The sequence below is a fragment of the Lissotriton vulgaris genome, chromosome 1_1 (genome assembly GCF_964263255.1).
Source record: "Lissotriton vulgaris chromosome 1_1, aLisVul1.2, whole genome shotgun sequence".
NCBI classification, from domain to species: domain Eukaryota; kingdom Metazoa; phylum Chordata; class Amphibia; order Caudata; family Salamandridae; genus Lissotriton; species Lissotriton vulgaris.
In genome coordinates this window covers 1415522571-1415542795 of record NC_141685.1, presented here as the reverse complement: position 1 = coordinate 1415542795, position 20225 = coordinate 1415522571, and the positions used below count along the sequence as shown (strand labels likewise).

At 45.8% G+C, this 20225-nt stretch overlaps 1 protein-coding gene across 1 annotated transcript in view; it reads left to right on the top strand.

The window, feature by feature from the left end:
* LOC147750621 (uncharacterized) overlaps positions 1 to 20225 on the top strand; it is a 920203-nt gene that overhangs the window by 239814 nt on the left and 660164 nt on the right. The window contains exons 9-10 of the mRNA XM_086929808.1: positions 18336 to 18398; positions 20050 to 20112. Coding sequence (XP_086785934.1) covers positions 18336 to 18398; positions 20050 to 20112 — 126 coding nt within the window. The remainder of the gene's footprint in view (positions 1 to 18335; positions 18399 to 20049; positions 20113 to 20225) is intronic.

Below are 20225 nucleotides of genomic sequence, written 5' to 3'. Positions count from 1 at the left end.
GCTCTTGTGGGGCTGTGTGAGGCTGCAGGGCTGCGAGCGCGAACCGGGACTCACCTTCCCAGGAGTCCCGGTGTCAGTGGCCGAGTCACCTGGCCCCGCTCTCCCTGACCGCCCCGCCCCACCTCCATCAACTTGGCCTATTGGACTCAGGCCTATAAATATCGGAGTACGACGCTGCGCGGGAGCGCGCGGGAGCGTCCGGGGCTAAGACCGGGCAAAGAGCGGGCCGTTTGAGGCCGTTCGAGGTCGAAGAGGTCTGGGCTGGGCCACGCCACTTGGTTCTACGGCTGCTCAATTCCACGTGAGGCTGTTTTTCTTCTCATCTGTGGCTTTAGCTCCCCATTGTTCATCATGTGTACACGAGCCACACGTAGTAAAACTGCTAGGGGACTTAGCAGACCTAGCGGGACCTTGGATGACTTTTTAACAAAGACCAATCTGGCCATTGATGCAGAAATTAACAAAATGCAACACAGGGTCTCCCTTGAACTTGATGCTGCCCGCAAATTGTCCTTAAACATCGCCTCCTCAAAAAAATCATCATTAGGCAACCTTGCTCTAGCTCTTACCCCTGAACGCACAACAGGCCCTCGCCCCCTACTTACACTGGCAGAAATACATCACTGCCCATCTCTGCCTCCATGTGACCAAGTGAAGGACCTTTCATCAAATCCTCCGGAGGAGGCTGCGCCACCCAAACCTGTGGATAGTGTAAGCTCACAGGCAAAGAGTAAATCGCCTAGGGCTGCCACAAAGGCGAACAATAATGCTAAAAAAATGGCGCTTCAGCAAAAGAAAAGCTTGGCTAGGTCCGCATTTGCCCGCAAAAAGGCTAAAATTGCGAGAGCCCAGTTTTTCAATTGCCGACGCCAATTAGGCGTCTCTGCCCCTGGGGAATCGAATGACAAAACCTATATAGACTTGCCTGCTAATGCTACTACCCATGCTTTGGAGGGAGCTGTGATTGTTCAACAGGAGGAATTTCTTCCTAGCTCGAGTAAAGATGGCACAAGGGAGGGAAGATTGAGTGGGGTTGAGGGGGATAAGAGGGGTGATGAGGAATTTGTACAAACTGTTTGGGCTACACTTAAGAAGTTACTCACCCCCTTGGAACTCAAACTTTCTAGAATAGAAAACCATCTGCTCGAGATGGACAGGACAATCGTCACACTGGCCAGTCAGGGTCTCAAACAGATGGAAGCTAGATTTTCACAGGGGGAGATTTCACCTTCACAGCCTTTAGAAGTAGATACACCTGTTGCTCCTTCTCTGGGACCCAAACCTGTACCTAAACCTCGCACAAAAATAGGAAATAATATCATTCCCACCCCAAAACTCAGGGCTAGCCCCCCGAAGGAGTCCACAGGGCCACCTAAACCTAAGTTCACTGCCTCTCGAGCTGGGGCTGACCCTCATCCCCAGCAGAATATCGCACGTGCAAAACCTGTGCCCTTTGCTGATCGGCAACCCAATCAGCCATCCCTCAATACCCAGCCACCCCCGGAACTTAATAGACCTAACTTCCGTGGTGGCTATATTGACCTACCACCGGAAGCTAGTTCATATGTCATTGTACTAGCTGGTGTACTGACCCTTGACCCACTAGCAAAAGAGGACCACTGGTCTCTTAAAAACAAGGTAATACACTGGCTAAATACAAATAGACAGCTTCCAAGCCACCAAAGAAGCCGGGTACTAATGGTGCGAAGAGTACCATGGGTCGGCCCGAGCTATAAATCCATCACGGGCGACTGCATAGTGGTGACCTTTGCTGACCCCCATACTGCACAGCACCTTTGTTCCTGGGCCCCTTGTGAAGATGACCAGACAGTTGTTGTTAGACCACTCACTTTTTTCTATCCCCCTAGGAATCAGCATAGGACAGGTGGGACTTGGACAACAATCCAAAAGTCCAGGAATGGGGGATATAGGAATGGGGGACCAAGCCAAAATGCCTGGTGGCAGGGTGTTCCCACGTCTAATATGTTCAGCTGCCTAGAGGAGGTTGACTGACTCGGGGGGGTGAACACAAAAAGGGAGCTGGCAGACCCTATTATGCACACCACAAAAGGTGTTAGTGTGGCTTGCCCAACATTGCCATCAGATCAACAAACAACACTTGCTAATGCCCTTAATCCCCTCCCGGCTGAAGTAGGAACCTTAGCTCAGCATGTAACCCCTTGTATTAGCACCCCTGCTAACCAAATTAATATAGCATCCTGGAACATAGCGGACTTACGGGGTCGCCTGGATAATGATGATTGGGCAGATTACATCTCATCCCATGACATCATCTTTTTCCAGGAAACCTGGTCAGTTGCCCCACTGTTTAGACTAGGTTATCTAAACTTCTACAAACCGGCAATACAGGGCATGAAGGGCAGGGCCTCGGGTGGTCTTTCCATCTGGATTAAAAACAGCTTGGGATTCAACACAAGAGAAATAGAGGGGATGAATCCTGATCTTCTCTGTATATCCTTAAGTAAGGAAAACTGCAAAGACATCATCCTCATTAATATCTATGCTAGAGGATGTCAGGGCGGCAAGAAACAACCGATCCTCAATGATCTCGAAGCCCTCCTAAACGAGCACAAAAGCGACCAGCTCACCATAGTGGCTGGTGACTTGAACTGCTCATTCGAGCCTATCCTGAACCTTGCCAAGGATGTTGGTTTAGAAGAAGATTCCACATGGAACATTCCCCCATTAGTAATTACCAAGGGTGTCAGGGGAACTGAGGCTGCTTTTAATTGGCTTGGCTTCTGCCTGGAATGGGGGTTCCGAGCAGTAAATGGCCGTAGTTTATCGGATAAGGAGGGGAAGCCAACTTTTGATAATGCGTCCTGCGCAAGCCGCATCGACTACATACTAATTAACATCGAATCTTGGGCATCTGTAACTGACATGACCATAGATACAAGGCCGGAGAGTGACCACAATCCTCTCTCACTTGTACTCAAGGTCCCAGGGCTAGGGCCACTCCAGGCGGAATCTGACCTTGTCTTGTGTGATAACAGAAGACGGGTCAAATGGTCCAAGGTGATAGCTGACCCAGAGATTGTCAGCCAGATAGAAGAATTGGCCCTACATACCAAAGATAAGATGGTGGCACCATCTCCTAACAACATGCCTAAGATTGATAATGTTGACCTTCATGAGGCATGTTTTGCGGCAATTAAGGAACTCCTCACTAGACCATGCCGGAAACAGAAGGCTAAGCAATTTAAAGGCTGGTACAACAAAAATTGCAGAGAAGCCCATGGCATTCTTATAGCTGCGGTTAAATCTAGAAACACCCCAGACATTAGGGCAGCGAGACAGGTCTACAAACGCACTATCTGGGAAGCTAAAAGGGATTGGGAAGACTCATATTGGCTTGACCTTCTCCAAGCATGTGAGTCTTCCAACCAAATTAAATTTTGGGAGATAGTCAGGCAGGGTAGGGGTTTAGATTCATTATCCCCCGAAAACCATGTCTCAGCAGCTGATTGGGTGGAATTTTTTTCTGCCCAATTTACTAACCAGAATGCCCCCCAGTCGGCTGAAGGGCTTTTAACAGGGACCAAACTAGCTCCGCACGGGGACAGACTAATTTTTAGCAACTCAGACACCGAACACGCACTAGGTTCCATTCAGTCTGGGAAAGCTCCAGGCATTGATGCTGTACCAGCTGACCTCTTTAAACTGAACCCAGATTTGTGGGTCCCTTATATCACAATCTTAGCAAATTCCATTGCAGCCGGGGAAAGGATACCGCAGTCATGGAAAGGGGCCGAGATAATCCCGGTCTTTAAGAAAGGGGATCGATCCTTACCGAAAAATTATCGCCCCATTAGCCTGATCGATACCATCCAGAAAGTGGTTTCACGAATGGCCCTAGCCAGAATACAGGGGTGGATTGAGCAAAACAACATACTCTCCCCCATGCAGGCAGGGTTTAGATCAGGCACTAGTACCCTTGACCAGGTGTTTCGGCTTACCATGATGTACTGGAAGGTGGTCTTTTTGGGCGGTGGTGTCATCTACGCTGCTTTTGTCGACCTTCGGTCGGCCTTTGACCTGGTTCCCAGGGTAAAACTCTGGGATGCCCTGAGAAGCATGGAATTTCCTCCAGAATTATTAGACCTGGTTAGACGCCTACATGAGGGTAACTTTGCACGTGTAAGATGGGGCAAACAGGGTCAGGTGACCGCTAGCTTCCCTGTCGAACGTGGCGTTCGACAGGGCTGCGTGCTGGCCCCATCCTTGTTCCTCCTGTTTATTAACCGGGTGGTCGCATTTTTCAAGGATACCCCTACTGATGCACCTACCCTGGGGGGCTCTAAGCACCCCATGTTAATATTCGCCGATGACATCCTGCTCCTTTCAAGGACCCGTAGCGGTCTACAGGCTGCCTTAAATAGATTCGCTGAGTTTTGTTCATTAAATGACCTCCAAATCAATGCTGACAAAACCAAATTTATGATTTTTAATAAAAACAAGCCTATCACCAGCTCATTTTCACTAGAGGGAGTTCCCATAGAACAGGTTAAAGTCATGTCATACCTGGGCGTGACTTTGGACCACCAACTTACATGGAAACCCCAGCTGGAAGTGTTAACCCTTAAGTTTGTTCGCCTAACGGGTTGTTTGTTAAAGGAACAGAAAAAAACCACGACAAAACGCATTACACCAGCGCTAAAAATATACGAAGCTAAAGTGAATGCGGCTACCCTGTATGGCGCGGACATCTGGGGATATAAAGGTTTGTCGGCTCTTACTAGTGCTCAGAACAAGTTCCTCCGGAATCTAGTGGGACTTCCCCAATCTTCCCCCATTACACCTCTGCTTTTAGATTTAGGTTGTAAACCGCTGGATGAGATGGCACAGTACCGTCTTGTTGCTCTTTGGCGTCGCCTTTGGACGACCCAAGAACTCAGCTTATTTGCCCAAGAATTAGGTGAGGTCAGAGCATTGTGGGGTGCCCAGAAAATTCCATGGCTACGGGAGGTTAAGCAAATACTGTATTCGATGGGCCTCCCAGAGCTATGGTTACATCCCGAAAGTTTTCCATCGAAAGCGGAATTCAAAGGGCTTTATTGGGCGGCTAAAAAACCTGCACAAGTTTCTCTCTCCTCTGCTAACAACCTAACGGGACAGTTTCTATTGCATAAGATAACCCCATTTCTCGAACCTTATTGGGACTTGATATGCAAATCACTTGATCGCAAGTTGTTCCATCAGTTTTGGGTGGGAACTCTACCGATCAAGTCTTTCACTGCAAAGTGGGCAACAAACTCAAGCGACAAATGCCCCTTTTGTCCTGATCAGGTAGAAAGTCTGGGTCACGTATTTTTTGCATGTCCTGCTTATCAATCGCCCAGACTAAAATGGCTGAAACCAATCTGCAAAACACTTAACTGTGGGGGTAGCCACGCAGCCCTGCTTAAATTGAGAGATCTAGGCACTGCTAAATCAGTGATTTGTGTTGCAAAATTTTTGGGCTGGCTGTGGCTTATCCGTGCAAAGAAACTGTAAATCGTTTTTTATTTTAACGTTTATATAAAGATGTACACTATCCTTTTTATGTACTGGGGGACCTACTGTATAATGCTGCATACTGAAAATGTTTTAATATAATTGTTGTCTTTTATGAATTTTTTATTCGAAATAAATACTAATTGAACGTAGTATACTTAAGTTCTACTGAACTTAGTTGTTGTAGAGGATAGAGAGTAGCACACCCTGACTACAACTATTAGATAGGTTTAGTAGGTAAACACCAGTGTAGGTAGATTGCAACATATCCACCCACACTAGAGCAATGTCTGGAGCAGAGGGTTCCACTGGGAATGTCTCTGTTGAGAGTGACCCTCCAAAGGCACCATCCAAATTTTCTATATTCTCCTTTAAGGAACTAAGGCAGCTTTGTGCCTTAAGAGGTCTTAGGACAGGGCCAACCCCTACTACAGACCACCTTAGAGAGCTCTTAGACCAGTCTGAGGCTCTAAAGACCTCTAAAGCAGACCCCACAGGGAATGCTGAAGGATGCTCTCACACTGAAGATGACAATACTAAGCATGGGCGGAAAATCCGTTCCGCTCGCGAATTTTGCGGATTTTCGGTAAATTCGCAATCCGCGAACGCTCGCGAATTTACCGAAAATCCGCAAATTCGCACGCAGCGGATTTTTTTTTCTTGGTGATACAATTTTGCGGCGTGCGGTGTAAGTTCGCAATTGCGAACATGTAGGTGCAACAATCTCGCACTCGCGAAATTACAAAAATTCCAATTCTGCACAAGAAATCCACTTGCAAGCAGCATAGGCCTTCTGAAAATGATGATTTTTATCAGAATAACTCCTCAGGTTGACATTTGCCTGCACTTTTTTGGATTTGAGGCCTTTTGACTTTCTTTGGATCACTTTTGGATTAGAAATCAACTTTCACAAGTAAGCTTGTTTGGGGCATTACAGTTTCTGTAATGGTGTTCTGCAGAAAAACGAGTTTTGCAAAAGTGAAAGCATTCAGCAGGTTCAAAAGTTCAAACTCATCATTAGTAACCATTCCCTGTAGTGCTTCCTGACTGGGGCCCCTCCAGAGTTCAGTTGCTAGTTGCAACAATTGTATGACCCTGCTCTGACCCTCACAGCAGGCTCATAGAATAGCTACAAGTAGGCCACAAAGGTCCTGGAAAAAAAATTGCTCTGCAACAGAAAGCAAATTACAGATAAGGAAGCAGGTGCCAGACTGGAATTTTAAAACAGTGACACATTAATAAATCAACCCCAAATTAATTCATGTCAGTTGAAGCAGGGCAGGTGTGCTTGCTTTTTCCCCCCATAATCTACAGTGATGATGAACCAGAGGGTGGCATTGACGTACCAGAGGGTGGCATGGGTGAAACAGAGGGTGGCAGGGGTGAAACAGAGGGTGCTGGGAACCTGTGATGATGAACCAGACGTAGAAACAACATAATCGCGACCGTTGCGAGCCGACATGTAAGTTCGCAATTGCGAACTGGTACAAAACCCTCGCGAACTGGCAGAAATCCTTGCAAACACAAAAAAATCCGCAAATTCGCGGATTTTGCGGATTGCGAGTTCGCAAATTCGCAAAATTCGCGAACGCCAGATTCGCAAAATTCGCTCATGCTTAGACAATACTGATGCCCCTGTCCCCATAATCCAGGTAGATGAGGGAGACCAAGTCACTGGACATATTCAGCCTGATGAGGAGGAAGAAGAAGAGGAGACAGAAGGGGGGAGCAGTGATTCTGATGATGGCAGAAATAGTCAGGTGCCAGCCAGCCGGCTTACCCAGGCTAACTTAAGTGTATTTGGGACTGAAGTAAGGATGACCTTACCCAGACACCCAGGTGGACTTAACCAGGAGCATAGGAGGAGGAGGAAGCACTCAGGTGAATCCAATACCTCCCAGGCTTCTAGAGGTTCTCATGGTCACTCCAGAAGGGGGATGACTAGCCCTCAGAGAAGGGAACATGAGGCCAAGATGAGAGAAGCTGAACTTAGGATCCAGAAGCAAGCGTTAGAGGGTGCCCTGGCCCAAAAGAAACTTGCTAGAGCAAGGCAGTCTAGAGAGAGTAGGTTAGAACCCACTGGTGGCAGCATTATCCCTAAGGATAAAGACAGGTCTTTTGATAACAGAAACCTGAGTAAGATTGTGCCCCCCTACAAAGCTGGGGATGATATCCACAAATGGATGACTGCACTTGAGAGAGCCTGCAAAGTACAGCAGATCCCTCGGGAGCAGTGGGCAGCAATCTTGTGGCTCTCCTTTGAAGGTAGAGACCGAGACAGACTCCTTACAGTTAGTGATGGGGATTCTAGAAACTACCTGGTCCTGAAGAGTGCTCTGATTGATGGGTTAGGCTTAACCACTGAACAGTACAGGTTAATGTTCAGAGATACCCAGAAGACACGGACTCAGGACTGGTCTGAATTTGTTGAATGTGCCACTAAGGCTCTGGAGGGATGGTTGCTGGGAAGTAAGGTTACAGATTATACAGGATAGTACAATTTCTTGTGAGAGAACACATTTTAAATAATTGTCAGAACCAGCAGTTTCATCAACATTTGGTTGACTCAGATTTGACCTCTCCCCAAGAATTGGGAAAGAGGGCAGATAAATGGGTTAGAACCAGAGTTAGGCAAAATAACCAGAACCAGAACCAGGGTGGTGACCAGAGGAAAACAGACCAGAAGGGGGGTGAGCAGAAAGCTAAAGACCAGAAGTCTTCAACAGGGCCCCAAACTAATACTGAGGGTGGGTCCCAAACTTCCAAGAAGAAGAAGAAAGAAGGTCAAAGAAAACCCTGGTGTAGTACATGTAAAAACACCTCTCACTGGACAAGTGAGTGTAAAAAGGGTGGAGCCCGCAACACTGCAGCCCCTAAGGTACCTGCACCCATTAGTACAGTTGGCAGTGTTGGTCCACAAACCAAGGGGGTAGTGGGTATCACTTTGGGAACTGAGGGAGATTCTGGCCCAGTCAGAACCCCTACACAGGCTGTTCTGATTTGTGAGGGGGACATAGATTTGGCCCCTACCATAAGTCCCAGTAATCTGGCAAATACAGACAGTTGCCTTTGATTAATTACAAAGTGGCTCAAGCATACAGGGACACATGTGCCAGCTTTGTGGACCCTGGACAAATACATGCCAGGTGATAGTTGCCTGGTGACCAATGCCAGCAATGTCACCACTACACATAGTGTGGCAATTGTTAACTTTTCCTGGGGAGGGGTAACTGGCCTAAAAAGAGTTGTGGTTAGTGCTGATCTCCAAGTTGAATGTTTGTTGGGCAATGACCTGGAGAGCTCTCTATGGTCAGAGGTTGAGTACAGGACTCATGCAGAGATGTTAGGTATATCTTCACATGTCCTTGCTGTGACCACGTCACAGGCCAAAAAGTGCCTCTCTGGACCTTAGGTCTTGGATCCTGGAACAATGGACCAAGCACCTTCCAAGAAGAAGAACAGGAGAGTAAAGGCTGTGCCTTCCCAACTGCCTACAAGTGAGGATCAGCCTTCACAGGAAGCTGATCTTGAGACCCCTGAAGGAACTGCCTCTGAAGAACTTGAACCTGATCAGGTTGAGTTTCTGGGGACAGGGGGACCTTCTAGGGCAGACTTGGGGCAGGCTCAGTTAACCTGTCCTTCTCTTGAACCCCTCTGCTGCTGAGGCTGCTGGGAATGCTCAAGGTACCCATAAAGTATATTGGGATGATGGGCTCCTTTATTCAGAGGGTAGAGACCCCAAGCCTGGTAAAACCAGGAGGTTGGTTATACCTCTGCAATTTAGGGGCTTCCTTCTTACCTTTGCCCATGATATTCCTTTAGCAGGACACCTAGGCCAGAATAAGACTCGGGACAGGCTTGTCCCTCACTTTCACTGGCCTCACATGTCTGAAGACACCAAGGAGGTTTGTCGCTCCTGTGTAACCTGCCAAGCCAGTGATAAAGCAGGTAGCACCACAAAGGCCCCCCTGATACCACTACCTGTGGTGGGGGTTCCCTTTAAAAGAGTGGGGATTGATATTGTAGGTCCAATGGATCCCCCTACAGCATCTGGGCACAGATTCATACTGGTGGTGGTGGACCATGCCACCAGGTACCCAGAGGCAATTCCACGTAGGACCACAACAGCTCCTGTTGTGGCCAGGGTCTTACTTGGAGTTTTCTCCAGAGTGGGGTTTCCTAAGGAGGTAGTATCTGACAGAGGTGCCAACTTCATGTCAGGATACTTGACAGCTATGTGGAAGGAATGTGGTGTCAACTACAAGTTCACCACTCCTTATCATCCACAGTGTAATGGGATTGTTGAAAGATTTAACAAGACCCTAAAGGGTATGATCAAAGGATTACCTGAAAAGCTCAGGCGAAGATGAGACAACCTTCTACCCTGCCTTCTGTTTGCTTACAGAGAGGTCCCTCAAAAGGGGGTTGGCTTCAGCCCCTTTGAATTGTTGTTTGGGCACCCTGTAAGAGGACCCCTATGTCTGGTGAAGGAAGGATGGGAGTTACTTCTCAAAAAGCCTAAACAAGCCATAGTGGACTATGTACTTAGTCTCCGCTCCAGGATGGCTGAGTATATGGAGAAGGCATCCAAAAATCTTGAGGCTAGCCAAGAATTACAGAAAGCTTGGCATGACCAAAAGGCTGTCTTGATTGAGTATCAGCCAGGACAGATGGTATGGGTGTTGGAGCCAGTGGCCCCAGCAGCACTCCAAGACAAATGGTCTGGACCCCATATAATTGTTGAGAAAAAGGGAGAGGTTACCTACTTGGTGGACCTAGGAACTCCCAGGAGCCCCCACAGCGTGCTCCATGTCAACAGACTGAAGGCATATGTTAACAGGGAGGACATGGGCTTGCTCATGGCTACAGATGAGGGACAGGAGGAAGAAAGTGACCCTCTCCCAGACCTGCTCACTCAGAACCCTGAGGATGGCTCAGTTGATGGTGTGGCCTTAGATGGCAGCCTCACTGAACATCAGCAACATGACTGTAGACAAGTTTTGCAGTCATACAGACATATGTTCTCATTGACACCCAGTCAGACTAACTGGTGTAACCATGTGGTGGACACTGGTGACAGTCTTCCTGTAAAAAGCAAGATTTACAGGCAACCTGACCACGTCAGGGACTGTATAAAGACTGAGGTGCAAAAGATGCTGGAATTAGGTGTTATTGAGCCTTCAGAGAGCCCCTGGGCTAGCTCAGTGGTTCTGGTCCCCAAACCTCACACCAAAGATGGCAAGAGAGAGATGAGGTTTAGTGTGGATTACAGAGGACTCAAGGCTGTCACCAGGACAGATGCACACCCTATTCCAAGGGCAGATGAGCTCATTGACAAGTTGGCTTCTGCCAAATATTTGAGCACATTTGACATGACAGCTGGCTACTGGCAAATCAGGTTAGCTGAGGAGTCTAAAGCCAAAACTGCATTTTCTACCCCAGGTGGGCATTAACAATTTGTGGTGATGCCCTTTGGTTTGAAAAATGCACCTGCCACCATCCAAAGGTTGGTGAATCAAGTCCTTACTGGGTTGGATGACTTTTGCGCAGCATATCTGGATGATTTTGCTGTCTTCAGCTCCACCTGGGAGGATCACCTGGTCCACCTGAAGGAAGTGCTTGAGGCTCTGCAAAAGGCAGGCCTCACTATCAAGGCCACCAAGTGCCAGATAGGGCAGAGTAAGATTGTGTACTTCGGCCACCTTGTAGGTGGAGGCCAAGTTCAACCACTGGAGAGTAAGATCCAGACCATCAAGGACTGGTCCCCTCCAACTACCCAGACTCAGGTCAGAGCTTTCTTGGGCCTGACTGGGTACTACAGGAAGTTTGTTAAGAACTATGGGTCCATTGTGACCCCTCTTTATGATCTGACACCCAAGAAGATGCCCCAAAAGGTTCAGTGGAAAGTAAACTGTCAAAAGGCATTTGATGACCTTAAGAAGGCCATGTGCTCTGCATCTATCCTGAAGAGTCCTGACTACTGAAGAGAGTTCATTGTCCAAACAGATGCTTCTGAGTTGGGAGTGGGAGCTGTGCTTTTACAACTTAATGTAGATGGTCAAGACCAGCCCATTGTTTTTATTAGCAGAAGGCTGACCCCCAGAGAGAAACTTTGGTCAGCTATAGAGAGGGAGGCCTCTGCTGTGGTGTGGGCCCTGAAGAAATTGAGACCATACTTGTTTGGCACTCACTTCAAGATTCAGACCAACCATAAGCCCCTCCTATGGCTTAATCAGATGAAGGGTGAAACCCCCAAACTACTCAGGTGGTCCATTTCCCTACAGGGGATGGACTTTACAGTGGAGCACCGCCCATGGACTGACCATGGCAACGCAGATGGTCTCTCCAGGTACTTCCACCTAGAACATGAAGACACAACTGGTCAAGGTTAGTCTAATGTCCCTGCGTTTGGGGGGGGGGGGGTTGTGTAGGAGAGTAGGGTCATCAGGAGCTATTATGGGGTATGGTCAAAGACTGGGAAGGTGGTCTCCAGAACAAATATTAAATTTGTACAGATCGATTTGTTGTGCGAAGGTCACCTATGGTGCGGAAGTATGGGGTATATAGACAATAAACTACAACAAATACAGGTGGAAGAAAACAAATTCCTGAGAAGAATCTTGAAACTACCACAGAGTGTCCCGGCCTACATTATTCACGAGGAAGTGGGAGAGCCCGTTATCGAAGACCGGATTAAAGTTAAACCCCTTCTGGCTTGGGTCAAAATATGGACTAACCCCGAGGCGGCCCTAACAAGACAAATCATAACAGACTGCCTTAAACAGGATAAAGGACACCATATCCCCTGGTTGAAGTATATCAAGGACTCGTTAGAAGAGATTGACTGTACAAATTTCTTCACATTCCCAGAATCCATAACTGTTGAGAGTAAAACGATGGTAAAAAAACTTTTTTTAGAATGGTTACGGACGATTAGGGCAGAGAGTGAAAGACACAAGCCCACTGTTTCAGCTTATTGTCAACTTACAGCAAAGCAAGGAATGGAACCATACCTGAGGGTCATGCATAATGCGCAGGATCGTTATTACATGACCCGCTTCAGACTCAATATGCTTCATCACATACTTGCGGTTCCTTCAGGGTTCACCCTTACAGTGGAGGCGAAGGGTACCTGCGGCTGCGACACTAGGTCTCCGCAGGATACCCTTCACTTTGTTTTACTATGTCCCTTTTATTCGGCCCCAAGACGTAAGTTTCTAGTGGGGATTCTGAAAGAATCAAAACTCAGACATGCAAAACTGGCTCTAAAGTTTTTACAGGAAGCTGAAGACGCCTATACACTATTTTGCACTGTAAATTTTATCCAGGTAGCACTGCAGTTAAGGGACACCAGAGAAAATTGACTTTAATATCACTTAATCCCTTAAAATTAACTCCTTTCCCACTAGTCTAATGAAATATGTTTTTAGCTAAATTTTACTTATATCTCCTTTTAAACCAAAATTTGTACGTAATATTGTGTGTATATTGTATATGTGCTTTTATGGTGTCTTTTTAAGTACCGAATAAAGACTATAAAATTGAATTGAGTAGGGTCTGCTATCCTATGGTCACCCCACATTTTTGCTTTTTGCTTCACTGGTTTATGACTTAATGTGGCTGTGGGCCTGCTAATAAGACCCACAGCCTGCTGTTCTCTCTCTAAATTACTGCCAATGCACTCTAGGTGCATTATGAATTGGAACTGGTTCACCTTATAGGCCCCTGTAACAGTGTACCCTAGGTACTCAGGGCATAGGTGTATCCAAGGCCTACCAGGGGCTGCAGCATGTATTGTGCCACCCCTGGCCTGGCCTCCATATTTTGACACAACTGGCGGATCACTCAGCTGGGGTAAGTTGGTGTAATCACCTCTTACTTAGATATAGCATCCCTATATCTAACCTTAACTGGACACATGTTAACCTGTAAGCCATTCCTATGGAAGGCCCCTGCAACCCTGGGGGCAGAGTGCGTGGTTTCATGTGAGATGGTGCTCTAGCATGAGCTGAGCCTGTCTGCAACTGTCGGGAACAACTCCCTTAGCTGTTCCGGGATATTGCCATACCATGTACTCTTAAGTGCATTATAATCCTCGCGGTTATATGCTAACTTTGGTTTGGCTTTATCAAAACATGTCGAGTAAGGTGTCATACGATTTGGAATACTATCCCCTCGACAGTTCTGTCGACGGGGATAGCATTCCACCCTTCTAGAGGGACACAACATGTACATAGCCTTAACCCCGGTTAAAGTTAACCAGAGCCTCAGCATCACAAAATGGATGCTGCCACCACAGACACAAGTCTGACCTCCTGCTGCTGGGAGTCCTTCCAGTGAGGGAGGCTTGGACAAAGGGTTTCCTGCCTTGGGAGGTGCGAGCACCACCCCAGACAGGATTTTGTGTATTGGGTAGGACAGGGCTGAATAGAATCAGACATGACCGGGGCACACAAGGTGTCCCCGTGCATAAGCCAGTCCACACCGGTCCTGGGACTTTCCAGACCCAGGCCTGACGAGGAGCTGGACAAAGGAAAGGGGGTGTATCCTCCCCCCTTCCTGGTCCCACCCAGAGGTGGGACCTAGCAGGTGATCCACCCCTCAGATTGGGAATAAGAGTGGGAGCAGTGCCATAGCACCTCAGATCATCCTGAAATCAACTTAAAACTAAGATGACGCCGGACTTCGACATCTTGGAAGACCCCCCAAAAAGCTGACTGCGCAGCACCCGAGGCACCCTCGATGCTGTGCTTTGGGGATTGAGAAGCGCCACAACCGAGCAGCCCTTGCACCGAAGATCAGCCCCCCAGCATCTCCATGATCTGCGTGGGGCCCTTTTGCATCGTGCCACTCGACGCGCCATCCCGGCCACTTTGCACGTGGTCAGCGGCCATCTTGGGGACAAAACCTACAATCTACACTGCGGGTCTGGTTGCCTCAGATTTGCCCTCGCTCCTGTTAAAAGGAGCACCCGCTCTGATCTTGCTGGTCCGAGTGATAAGCCTTTTTCACTTCCTGCACGGCTTGCATTAGCCAAGGCCTGTTTGCTCCGATCAAGTTGCCGACACCGCCATCAGCTAGAACATTTGTGGGACAGCTTGTGACCAATGCCTGCACGTCCTTGACCTCTTTGTGTCCATGTGGCTGCTGAGAGAAGCTACACCTCATCGCCTGTTTGCACCCAACATCGCCTGGTTCCAATCTGGTTCCACGGTAGTCACTGGCTAGTGACTTTGAACATTGTCCCCTCTGCTTTCAGGTCTTCATCACTTCAGATCCACCCTTGGATCCACCGGAACTCTTCACATCGAGTCGCCTGCAGCATCTTCAGCTCCAAGCACCATCGACCTACGTGACGAAACCCGACACTACTTCACACCTGTGCACCCGCTTCCTATGGGTGAGGTAACTCAGCAACGCCGGTGTTCCTACACTGGTACACACCTCTAGTGTCTGTGTCTAAAGTTTCATCCTTATAGGTCACTCGGAAGGTTCCTAAAACACTAACTTTGTAACTTTTACGCACCATAGACAATGCATTGGTGAATGCGTGCACTTTAAACACTGCACCCGAGTCCCGCGGGCCTTTCCCGACTTATCACTGCTAGTATCGATCAGCTCCAGCGATTCCCCAGGCCCTAGGCCTACTTCCTTTTCGATTGGTATCTTTTATACCACTTTCTTAATATATGCGCCCTCATCCATATTGTGCAACTTCTGTTTATTATAACTGTGTTTTGTTTTAACGCTTGTGCTTCTGTGCTCATAAACAGTATAGGGGATATTTGTAGTTAATAAATATATATATATTTTCAATATATATCTGTGTGGTGTCCTTTCATTTGGTATTCAAGGGGATTGTGTATGGTAAAACAGCTTGCTTCACATGCCTTTACAGAGTTTAGCCTAAGACTGCATTGTCCACGCTACTAGGATAGCTGGTCTATAAGGTTGACTTACAACCAATCATCATAAGGGTTGCTTGGCATGGTACAAGGTGATCACTAGAATTAGTGAGCATCACATACCAGGCCAACTTCTCACAGCGAGCATCTCCCGCGGAGCGGGAGACGCGAGAGGTAATGAAAGTCCCTGGTGGTTGGAGGGAGGGACAAGCTGTCTCTGTTAGCCCCGCTGGCTCCTGGACCCCGCAGTTCTTTTGGCAGAGTGCGAGCGTCTCCCGCGGAGCAGGGGATGCAAGAGGTTATGAAGGTCCCCACGGGTTGGAGGGAGGGGCAAGCGGTCTCCATTAGCCCCGCTGGCTCCTGGACCCCGCAGTTCTTTTGGCAGGGAGAAAGCGTCTCCTGCGGAGCGGGAGACGCAATAGGTAATGAAGGTCCCCGGTGGTTGGAGGGAGAGGCAAGCAGTCTCCGTTAGCCCCGCTGGCTCCTGGAACCCGCACTTCTTTTGGCAGAGTGCTAGCGTCTCCCACAGAGCGGGAGACGTGAGAGGTAATGAAGGTCCCCGGTGGTTGGAGGGAGGGGCAAGCTGTCTACGTTAGCCCCGCTGACTCCTGGACCCCGCAGTTCTTTTGGCAGAGTGCGAGCGTCTCCTGCGGAGAGGGAGACGTGAGAGGTAATGAAGGTCCCGGTGGTTGGAGGGAGGGTCAAGCTTCTCCGTTAGCCCCGCTGGCTCCTAAACCCCCCCAAGCATTGTGATATCTTGACACCTGCCTAATAATTGGAGTGAGTCTTAAATTGCAAACTTCCCCTACCAGGCGGTATTGATCCACGCAGAATCAGAATTGTATGAACTGATCTAAATTGTTTAGTAAAATTTCATACTGGTCACAGCCATATTTTGTGACTGGTATTTAGTGCATGTGGTCTATAGTTAGATAATTGAACTCAATTATGTGTGGAGAAGTGTGGCTTAATGGTTAGAGCGGCAGACCCTGATGCAGAGGTCTAGCCCGGGACCAGGGTTCAATTCCCCGCCTCGGTGGGTCTTGGGCTCAAAAATTCCACGGACCAGATAATTCTCGCCTTGCTGCCTATTCCAATCATGGAGTCCCACTCCGCCACTCTGGGCAATAGCTTGCTTAATCGCCACAACAGCCCCCACAACGCTAAGGATGCCTGGCCTCCACCTTGGGGGTGCCCAGGAGTGGACGCCTCACAGGGAAATCCGGGATGGGTTCCACAGCGGTATTCGTACAAGCGCCTTGAGACCCTTGCGGGTGAGTAGTGTGCGATACAAGTATCAATTTACAATTTAAATAGTTCAATTACATTATATAAAGGTAAGTAAACTAAATGCAAAGCCTTTATCCTAATATTTTGATTTCTACAATCTTTTGAGTGTTTGTATTTGTTTTAAGTCCAATTAATAAGACACTCTTTGAATAGCAGTGGACTGAATTGTCTAGAAACAAATTCATGGCAACAGTTCATGCTTCTGTTACAAATTATTCTACATATATATTGGCAATTATGATGTCAATCAGAAAGGCTCCGAAAAGGATTTGGATTCTCCAAATCTGATTCGGAACCTATGTTTTCCGACAGAATCGGATACATTTCCGACCGACCGATTACGATGGATTGAAATTGCTTGGGCTGTCCGATTTGGTTTCAATTGGCCTCGGACAACAAGTCATTCAGAGCCACATCTTAGATCTCAATGGACATGATTTCTGAATGAGCGTTTACGATGTCCGAACCTGACAGCTGTTCCAAATTAGCTTGCAGGATAGAAAATGGCTGTCAGAATCTGAATTTGTGCGCTTGTAGCAGGCACCCCTTCACCCATAGCCCTCTGGCTGGGATCCATGGGGGTACCCAAGTGTCCCCTCTTTCCAACAATACACGGTGTGGCAGGCACCATAAGGTGCCCGCCACAGGGTGCAAGGTTTTCCCCAACCACCCCTTTTACAAATGGTAGCCTGTGTTCCCGTTTGGAACATAGGCTTCTATTGAAGTCCATGCGAGTCCGACCGAACGATGTTTTGAAGCATCGTAATTGGTCAGTTGGACTTGCAGAACTCGATTCGGTCGGAAATCATTCCAAAACAGATTCGGTTGGAAGAGTTTCTGACAGACATCGTAATCGGCCCCATAGCATTATGTGCAAATTTCATTATTCCATGTAGTAATGTTCCATACACTTTGCTGTTTTTAAAAACCTACTTATAGTGCATCTCATTTATAAGGCACTCATTACAAGTTTAGATTTAAATTATTTTCTCTTCTGAAACAGAGGTTTGGACAGGAGAAAAATGTATATATTATCAAACACTTATAGTTTTTCACTGATATATTCCAGCAGGTCAAACTTGCAAAACGCCTTGGGGGGAAAGGCGCACTAAAGGGAAAAATGTGCGGAACTCTATGGGTTAAAAAACAATTCTGAATTTTAGGTCTTGTTTTCATAATTTAAACTTGGAAAAGGACTTATTTACCACACATGATAAATTTATCGTCCTATTATAATGATATTTACCACATGTGGTAAATACCACAAATTGTTAGTAGGGATTTTGCCTTAATTAATGTGGAGGGTTATTTTACACATGCTTGATATTATTATTTCTGCATTTTAGTTATGAAACAGCTTGGGATATATTGTCATATATACCTATTGTCTAACATTATATTTATGTTTTCTGTGATGATTTTCCCTCATTACAAAAATAAATTAATTTTAAGAATTGTTTTAATTACAAGAACAATGAAAATGCATTTCTTACATTATTTTGCACAAGGCTACAGTCAAGGATATATGTGGATTTGAAATTCATGTCAACTATTTATAGATAGATTTGAAATACTAAAATATGGGCTTTTTGATAATATTTCTATAATTGTCTATTTCTATAGCCACTGCACCTCTCCCCACTAAAACCACAACAGGCACTACGGTCTATACATCAACTACTGGAAGTATGTATTTCAATGGTTTCCCCCATGCTTGCTTCCTAATGTGTATTGCCTTTTAATTTTATTTTCATATTAGGGAAATATGCCCCCAAAGTACTTTAGTTGAAAGATGCTCTTCTTAATGTATCAGTCCAATTTTGGAAGGCAGTAATATTTTGCACATATTATTTGCTAGTCATACTCAATGCAAACAGAATTGATATGTGATGAATAACTAGTCAAAAACATTGAAAATTACTGATTCCCATGTTTACGTGATACATTAGTAGCAGAAAGGACAAAGCCACTTTGAGACCCCTTCCACTTTTTGAATGCAATAAAAACAGTATTGAAGAGTAGGTATGGTATTACTGCTTATACTCCAACAAACATTAAAAAGTCAATTTTTTAAGTGCTACACTGTATCCTTTAAAGAATTTGGGCTCCATAGGAAAAACTAAAATTATTTCAGATCTCCAGACATTATTAGGCCACCATCACTGTGATGGCCACGTATTAAAGTCAGTTGCAAATTGTCTATTTAATATTCATCAGGTAGACTTGAATATGATCCACTCAGAACCAGAATATTATGAACCAAATTATTAATACGATATAGGTTGGTTTGTAAATTTCAAAGTTGTTTGCAACCAATTTTTTGTTTGAGGCTTATTGTGCAAATGGCCATTGTTCCATAATTGAAAACCAAATTTGCAATTATATTATAAGAAGTAAAGAATTCTGTGCTAATTTGTGCTTTTGCTAAATCTTTTGGAGTGTTTGTTTATATCCCACACACAATTAATTATTTAGCCTTTCAATTGTAATGAAGGTACAGTGTCAAGAAGCACTTTCAAGGACGTCAGTTTATATTGTTGTCATAAAGTATTCCTCACACATAGCATTTTAACTTAATTTCACCCCTCATTTCAATCATATTACATATACCTCATTGTTTTTAAATACACACTCAAAGGGCATATTATAGATTAGACACTCATAGAAGTTCAGGGTTGAATTCTGTTCCATGCCAAATCAAGCATTTGACTAGAAAGTAAAATTGTTATATTTTAAGACCCTCATAGTTTTCAATCAATAGATTCCTGCAGGTCAAACGTGCAAAATGTTATTGGGGAAAGTTACACCAAATCGCAAACTGTGCGGAATTCAGGGCGTTGAAAAACAAGTTAGTTGTTACGTCCCATTTTCATGTAGAAAACAAGGAGAATTAGTTATTTACCACACAAGGTAAATTTTGCGCCCTACGAAAATTATATTCATTACGCCTGGTAATTACCCACAGTCCTGAGCCAAAATTGATATAAAGATTCTTGCCTTAAGTAAAGTGGAGGGCTATTTTACACATGCATAACAGTTGCATTTTAGCTATGTAAATGAATATGAGAGATTTTCATATATTCCTATCCTATTACATTGTACTTCTGTTTTAATTGATGGTTTTCTTTCAGTGATAGAAATAACTTGATTTTAAGAAATAATTTAATTACAAGAATAAATGATCATTTATTTATTGCTTTCCTTTTTGCATCACTAAAAAGTCAACAATATATATGAATTAAAATGCATTACAAATACGTTCTTCTGAATTTGAACATTAAAAATATTAAAACATGTGGCTTTTAGATAATATTTCCATTATTGTCTATTTCTAAAGCTACCACTATTACACCCACTAAGACCACAACAGGCACTTCAGTCTACACTGCTACCACTGGAAGTATGTATATCAATAATTTTTCCCAATGGTTGCTTGTTAACGTGCATTGCCTTTTGATTGTTTCCGTGTAATACCAAAATATGTACTGATATGAGCACCTTTATGGCTGTAAA